The following is an 8,512-nucleotide window of genomic DNA, read 5'->3' on the forward strand; positions in this document are numbered from 1 at the left end:
TCGAATCCTGGTCGCTCAAGATTTTTTTAGTCCGTGTATTTATATACACTTAGTCAAGTCATACTTAATCAAGTCATTAGATAAAGTAGAAAATAAACTATATAAAAAACTTTTTTAAAAACCACGTTTTTCATGTGTAGCAACGGACTAAAAAGGAGAAAATAAAATACTTAAAAAAAACTTTTTAAAAAACCACGTTTTTCTTGTGGACTAAAAAGTAGAAAATAACTATTTACATACATTTGATGACAAAAAACGTGGGTCGGGCAGATGGGTCGGGAAATTTGATGGTGAACCCACGTTTTTTGTCATCAAATGTATGTAAATAGTTATTTTCTACTTTTTAGTCCACAAGAAAAACGTGGTTTTTTAAAAAGTTTTTTTTAAGTATTTTATTTTTGTATTACCTCATATACGACATATAACAGTATGTTAATATTCAACATGTACTTTTGTAAAATCTTTCCTTTTCATTTGATGCTTGAAATTACGTAAAATTCGTTGATGTTGATGTATTTATTTTAAATTGCAAATAAAAGATTTTAGATTTAAAAAAAAAAAAAATTTTTAAATTTTAAAACTCCACTGTATCCACACACCCCGGGATAGCTACAAGCCTACCCTCCCCTAACCTGTCGGTACTAAACATTCAAATAAACATAAACACAGATTTGAACATACCAACCTTTCACCCTCCCGCTAAATCGCTCACACAGCAATCTGTTCGTCAACCCCCCCCCCAACACACACACACTATAAATAGTAACACATCAGCAGTTAGATCACACAGCACAGATTTTGACGCTTGGCTTGCCTTAAACACACACAGACACTCTCTCCATGGCTCGTCAAACACTCTACCCCCCCCCCCTGTGCCCACATTACCCTCAGGTATGATAACCCCACATCCCTTTTAACTGTTCTAACGACCCGACCACCCACCAAAACATCTGTTTCGAATATTTATTCATTTACTTATTTATCTATTTTTGTAATTCACTATTGTACAAATGTAAATGATATCTGTGTAAAACAACAAATTTGTGTGTATGCGACTACTCTACTGGTTATTCATTTTTCTTTGGTATTTACTATGTTTATTGTACAGAATGGGACGAAATCCATGTAAACTAGCTTTTTTTTCGACTATTCTTCCGTACGTTATACTCTTCCACCACTATTGTTGGCAAACATGTTACAAACCAGCCTCTTTTCAATTTTTGAACCAACAAGCTTTAAATTCAATGTATCTTTTGTATTCATTTACATATTTCGCTATTTAGTTACTATACTCTGTACACCAATGTAACTATCTTGTAAATATCCACCCAAACAGCGTGGAATGTTACTGTATTTGTTTTAAATTGGAAAATAAAAGTATTTAAAAAAATGTTTTTTTTTTCTTGTTTAGATTATTGAAACAGGTCACCAAAAATGGCGATCAGATCTCTCATTAAAACTCAGATTGTAAAGAAGAGGAATAAGAAATTTATTAGACACCAATCTGACAGATATGGCAAAGTCAAGGCAAACTGGCCTAAACCCAAGGGTATTGACAACAGAGTAGGGTGGAGGTTCAAGGGTCAATATAAAATGCCAAACATTGGTTATGGTACCTGGAAGAAATGCAAGCACCTCTGTCCTGATGGCTTCAACAAGTTTATGGTTGATAATGTTAGGGAGCTGGAAGTATTGTTGATGCAAAACCGCACTTTCTATGCTGAAATTGCACACAATGTCTCAAGTAAGAAGCGTAAAGATATTGTTGAGCGTGCCCAGCAACTAGCTATTAAAGTGACAAATCCAAATGCCCGTCTTCGCTCTAAAAAAGATAAATAAACTGGCAGCTTGATTAAATTAATAAACAAAAAATATATGAAAAAAAAAAAAAAGAAAAAAAATATTTAAAAAAAAATATACACACAACACTAAGTCTGACAAAAACATTAAAGTTACAATCCAGACCTGGAAACAAAACATACACGAAACAGAAATCATCATTTTACAATCCAGTACAATTCAATTTGCAAAACAAACACTAAAGACCATAAAAAAAACTAAATAAATAATAACTGCAAACAAAGCTATTACAATTTTACAATTAATGAAATACAACCACATAAAGCAACCACGCGTAATAGAACCACGTATCCGAGCATGATATGCGACAACAAAATACAACCATGTAATTTATAACCACATAATATAATCTCTTATTTGCTGACAAAGCATAAATATTTGCAAACAAACAGAAAAGCTTATCCAAACGGGTATTAAGAATAAAGAGAAAGAAAATACAACACATAAATGTTTACACAAAAAGTTTTTTTTAACATGTTATCAATCAGGCTTTTCTCAGCTAAATCGTCGATTCCATTACATCTTAATAATTCACTTAATCTAAAATGAGATTCTAGGAAATGTCAAATGCACTATCTAATATCTTGGTATATCTGTGTATGTATATCTGTGTATGTATATCTTTGTATGTATATCTTTGTATGTATATCTTTGTATGTATATCTTTGTATGTATATCTTTGTATGTATATCATCTTTGTATGTATATCTTTGTATGTATATCTTTGTATGTATATCTTTGTATGTATATCTTTGTATGTATATCTTTGTATGTATATCTTTGTATGTATATCTTTGTATGTATATCTTTGTATGTATATCTTTGTATGTATAGTTTGCTACTTTTTAAAAGACAATGGCGTTTAACTTATTTTTTTTAACTTATACCACAAATCTGCGCAAAAACGCATGCAGGTTTATTTTAAACTTTCACAATTTAAATAGTTTACTTCGCTTCATCTATAAATAAGGTTTTAAAAAAGTTAATTTTAAAAAATTAAAATTAAATAAAAAAATAATTTATTTATACCGTATTAAAAACCCTCAGCAATTATCGCCAATACTCAATGGAATCATGGAAGACATGAAAATTGAGGACGATATCCAATGACGTCATTACACAATATTTTAAACTTAATGTGAAGGCAACGACGGCCAAGGCCGGTGACTTCGAAAGAAGATTGACAGTAGGCGGATCACGCCTAAACAGGAAATAGTAAATAAGACAGGGAATATACTAAAGGCTGATTCTAGTCGAAAAAAGATACGCATGCGAAATGCACAGAAACTACGACCCTAACCTTAGACCTAGACCTAACCCTAACCCTAATTCTAGCCATATCCCTAACCCTAACCCTAGCCATAACCCTAGCTCAGCTATTAAGGTCACTGCGCATGCGCAGAACTATCTTTTGCCGAACAAGCGGAGACTCTGGGGCGAAAAATCTTTTTCCGAGTAGTCACTTCGTATACTAAATGGTGTTAATACTAACTGACGATTGTTTGGTTTTTTTTTTAAAGAAAGGTAACTGCTCCAAATTAACAACCGGAAAATTTTAAGGTTCTCGCATCTTTTTATACCTGGACTATTCACAAAAAAATATCGAATAAATATCACATAAAATATAAAATATTTTATTGAAAAGGGCTTTTATTACATTCACTTATCAAAACAGAAAAAAATATTACAAATAAGATAATACACTAAAAAGAAAAATTAATTGAGTTTAGTGTAACCTTAATCAAACTAAATGGCATCAATGATAAAAATTGAACATAGGTTTATATTATGATATAGAATGTAAACCTTTCAATGAACTCCTTATGAAAAGGAATATATTTTCCTTAAGTGAGCGCCCAGGCTTTTATTTTTAGTCATACCAGCATATAGCTGGTTAGTTATTTATTAAGGGATTAAAAACCTAGAAATAAAAAACAAACTAATACCACTAGCGTTTTGTATAGACTCTGATTTTTTGTTATCTAATTACTATCACAATAAATGTGAGTTTAGACAAAATCGAATTTCTTGTATATGTTGAGATGTAACTCGAACACAAATATTGTCGTCAGAGTGTAGGGAACTCTGAAAGATGGAGAGATAGATCGCGAAATTAAAACACAGGCATTGCGCACCGTGTGCTACGCACCGCAGATGTGAAAGATAAAAGCGCGCCACGGTGCAACAGGTGCAGACAACAGCGCAGACATTATGTACGTCAGATTCCATGTTTTGATAAGGCTGGGCTAGGCCTTGACGCAACGTGTACGGGATTTTGGTGGCTCGATTATTGAGTAATGTGAAGACCCCTTTTAATCGCGCCTCGTGTGTCAGTGGTTCTAAACTTGTGTATGATTGGAACCAACAACTATATTTTTTTTTTTTTTAGTTAGAATTAGTTCAATCAAACAGCATGTTTTACCATCGTTTTTATTATATAAGAATAGCGAAGAACCCAAAATATCGATGAGGAAAAAAGTTGGACACTATTCTAATAGGATAGCGAAGATGGGGGTTTGGCTAAAATAATTATCCCGTTGTCCACGAATGTAATTCACAACCCCTCTCTCCATGTTCCAAGTGTATATGCGCTAACGTTAACTTACCCTGGTTGAAAAAAAAAAGGCACACAACTTCACAGTAAAAAAGTCAGATTCGATTCTTGCGACACACGTACATTTTCTACACGATCTAAAAAATGTATATATCAAAACATCCACTCAATGGTATATCCAGTTAATCAAAGCCCAATTCACCTTGTACCTGTACAAATACTGAGACATCGTTAATGGAAGAACCCTTACCCAAAGCCCATGTAAGAAGCTAAGGCGTCACTAGGGCGGGTGTCAATGGGGCGGACCGCACCCTCGCTTATTATGCTACTTATAAACCGCTTGAATTAGCTAGTTTACTTGTAGAAAGATGTACTCTAGTCTTCAGGGATTAAAGACGTTCCATCGTATACACGTTTTAACGTTATAAGTTTAAGCTAGTTTGATATCAGGTCTAAAAAATATAACGTAAGGAAAGTCGATAATTTTTTTAAAATATTTTTGTTTAGTCTTTAGTATGCTGTGAGAGTTGAACAGAGGTATATAAAACGATTTTTTTCTGTTACAATTTTTTTCTTATTTATAAAAATTCTACTATTTAGAAAGATTGGATAAATAATTTAACACCATTGGCTCGTATTACATCGAATGCGTAGAAAATAAAGTGAAGTGGATCCTGATAATAGATATTAATATTTCATGTCATCATTTGTCTAAATCCGACCCTGTTGAGATTATTCTGTGTTTTTGTTTGTTATTGTTTTTGTGTGGTTAAAAAGAGTAATGTAATAATATGATATGGCGGTTTAGAAATAGTAAACATCCAGATAAGCAGAAGTGTAGCCTTTAGACAAATACTTGGTCAGACCGTAATGAAGTCTAATTCAGTCTTCAAATAACACATTTATTTAAAAGAAATAATACTTTTTTTTTCAATCACGTCACATAGCAAGTTTTGAGTTGGTTTTAAATAATAAATTTAAAGTTCAAATTTGGATATTGAAACCAAATAACAATGTCGATTGATGTGATGAATGGAATTGCTGTACAGACAAAATTTTAATCTAAATAATAAAATTACTTTTAACACCTGATCTGTAGGTTGTAACGGGATCATGGCTCAACTAGTATAATAGAGTCATGGGTCACCATGTAATATAGAGGGGTAATGTAGCACCCTTTGTAATAGAGGGGTTATGGGTTACCCTGTATAATAGAAGGGTAGTGGGTTACCTTAAGTAATGTGTCACCCTTTATAATAAAGGGATCATGAGTTACCTTGTACATCAGATGGATCATGGGTCTTTCTGTATCATAGAAGAGTCATTGGTTACCCTGTATAATGGTGGTTTTTATGTGTCACCGGGGGTCATGTGTTACCCTGTATAACAGAGGGGGCATAAGTTACCTGTATAAAAGAGGGATCATAAGTTACCCTGTATAAAAGAGGGATCGTAAGTTACCCTGTATAAAAGAGGGGTCATAAGTTACCCTGTATAAAAGAGGGGGTTACGGGTCACTTTGTAAAGTTCCCCTTCCAAACCTGACGGCATATGAAGAGATAGTGTGGTCGGCACTATGCCCAACCGCCTTTACTTTCCCTAACGTGAGTTGGGTGGACTCAGGGACCCGGATTCAAACTCGAGACTTACGGATTTGCAGTCCAGCTCTCTACCGCTCGGCCACTCCGTCCCTATGGTGACACGAGATACCCTGTCACTAGTGACCCTGTGCTATTTATAGAATCCTTGCTCCAAAAGTTTGAGACACGGATTTAGACCAATCAGCACTCTCTGTTGCCATCAAGTATGTCGCAATGTGCAAAATGTTAGACTCAAATAAACACCTTTAATATTGTTTCGAAAAAAATATATACACGAAGTAGATAGAATTACAACTTTTTTTAGTTTTATGGGGAGAAAATGAAAATATATTTTTAAAATAATTAAAATGCAATTTGTAGATGAAAAATAAACTCGCTGCTATATAATGTGTCATTCGAGTCATTACTAAAACATCTTTTTTTTTAAAAACTTATTTTTATGTTGGCCTTGTCATGACTTGTTTACATATGTTTATTGTACTGGTATGCCTGCCCCCAAGGGCATAGAGTATTAACGTACTATCTTATTTTATAGTCAGATTTTTTTTTTTTTTTTTTTTTTTTTTGCAAACGTCTTATCTCAGTGTTCATTTAAAGCAAACTCACTGACATCAACAACAAGGCTAAACAGTACACGGAGACTCAACATTTAAGGAAATCACTAAGATTATATATATATATATATATATATATATATATATATATATATATATATATATATATACAAGAGACGTAATAATAACTAACAATACACACAAGTGTATTTGAATACTAATATTTCAAAAAGAAAAGCAGGCTGAAATCGGAGTCGATGGCTTCAATGGCGCATAACTCGTTGACACGTATACTTAATTGTATTACAGGGGATCCCTTCCAACACTAAAATTAAGAACGAAGACGAAGAAGAATACTATTAGATTGGTAATAGGGCTGGTAAGTAGGTCACCAACCAGTTCTACGGCTCATTAAAACCTGCATGAGCCATAGAACTGGTTGGTGACCTACTTACCAGCTCTATTGGACTGAAGTCAAATCAGAGGTTAAACTGATTAGTTAATGAATGAATAAAATATTTTGTTTAAAAAAAAGATATTTCTATATAGAAGACCTCTAACATTTTAAAGCTTGTTCCTTTTTGGAGATAACTTATGTCTCTTAGCCAACCCAAAATTATTACAGTAGTGACATGCTTGACAGCGCATAAGAGAGTTCACGTGAAATGGCTATCCGTAGAATTATAACGGAAATGGAAAAAAAATGTCCTCATTATCAATGATAGATCCAAGAAAATAACCACCATAATAATTTTTCATACCTAACTGAAGTTACGATTCGTGATTCGTACGAAATAACAGACAATAGAAAGATTTTTTTTTTAGCCAAACTAAAGGTGAACTATTTTTGTTAACTTATTAAAAGTTATTCAGGGTTAATGCGGCGTAGCCAGTCTGGCCGGTTAAGAAAAAAAATATGTTTCATCTTTGGCAGACAACGTGATTAAATCCTGGCCAGTCGCAGACTCGAGTAGGTCTCGAGAGCGAGGAGGGATTCGAGCGGAATAACTGGCGAGATCAGTCGGATGGAAGTGTTATGATAGGGGAGCTAACGGTTTTGAGAAGAAGGGGGGGGGGGAGTGTTAAAAGAAGGGGGGCAGTGGTTCTCAATTTGGAGATATTGTGTTTACCGGAGTTCGAAAGCGGTGGGGGTCGATTGGTACAAACAGTGTTGACTTCAGCTTGAAAACAATTGATTTGTTGACCTTTGAACTTTGATGTCCACCATGATAAGCACATGACCACAGAGTCGTTCATCAGTAATTTTATATTATTTTTGCTGAATTTTTATCCAGCCGATTTCACATAGCTCCAAAAAACTCTAAATATTTTTCCTAGAAGTGTATCACAAAAAATTAAATTTTCTTTCAAATATCTGTTGCTTTAAAGGCTAGTATACAGAACTAAAAATAGTAGAGACAAAAATTAAGAGAGATAAAGACAGGGTAAAGAGAAAAAAAATATATACTACATACCCAACAGATTGCATACATCTGACGCTCGATTTGGTGGGAATTTCTGAAAGATAAAAAAAAACACATGTTAAACAATTTTTATATTGAAACATTTCACAATTATTCTATGTATAATTAATTAGCTGTTTGAAAGTAATGTTCCCTTTTTGAACCTGACGGTATATGGGGCAAGTGAAGGAGAGTTTATATGTTTCTGTGACCTCGGCATATGAAGGGATAGTGTGATCAGTACTACGCCTAGCCTCCTTTACTTTCCATAGTGTGAGTTGGGTACCCATCAGAGCTGGATGGACTCAGGTACTTTTTAATTACTTGAACCCGAATTCGAGCTGGAGACTTTCGCGTAAGCAATCAAGCGCTCTACCGCTAGGCCACCTCGTCTCACACTAGATATATAGAAATCATAATTCCTGACGCGATTCATTTATTTTTTTTAACTTTTTATTTAGATTTTTTATTCGTACAGGC

General features: G+C 33.8%; 1 protein-coding gene across 1 annotated transcript; it reads left to right on the forward strand.

Annotated features, from left to right (window-relative positions):
• The first annotated feature begins 1,408 nt into the window (after positions 1 to 1,408).
• On the forward strand, positions 1,409 to 1,839 carry LOC131930690 (large ribosomal subunit protein eL32-like). Its single transcript, XM_059287273.1, has one exon. The coding sequence runs from the start codon at positions 1,435 to 1,437 to the stop codon at positions 1,837 to 1,839; it is 405 nt and encodes a 134-aa protein (XP_059143256.1). The 5' UTR covers positions 1,409 to 1,434.
• The last annotated feature ends 6,673 nt before the right edge of the window (positions 1,840 to 8,512 follow it).

The sequence above is a fragment of the Physella acuta genome, unplaced genomic scaffold (genome assembly GCF_028476545.2).
Source record: "Physella acuta isolate Inbredline_101_S28 unplaced genomic scaffold, ASM2847654v3 ptg001822l, whole genome shotgun sequence".
Lineage (NCBI taxonomy): Eukaryota > Metazoa > Mollusca > Gastropoda > Physidae > Physella > Physella acuta.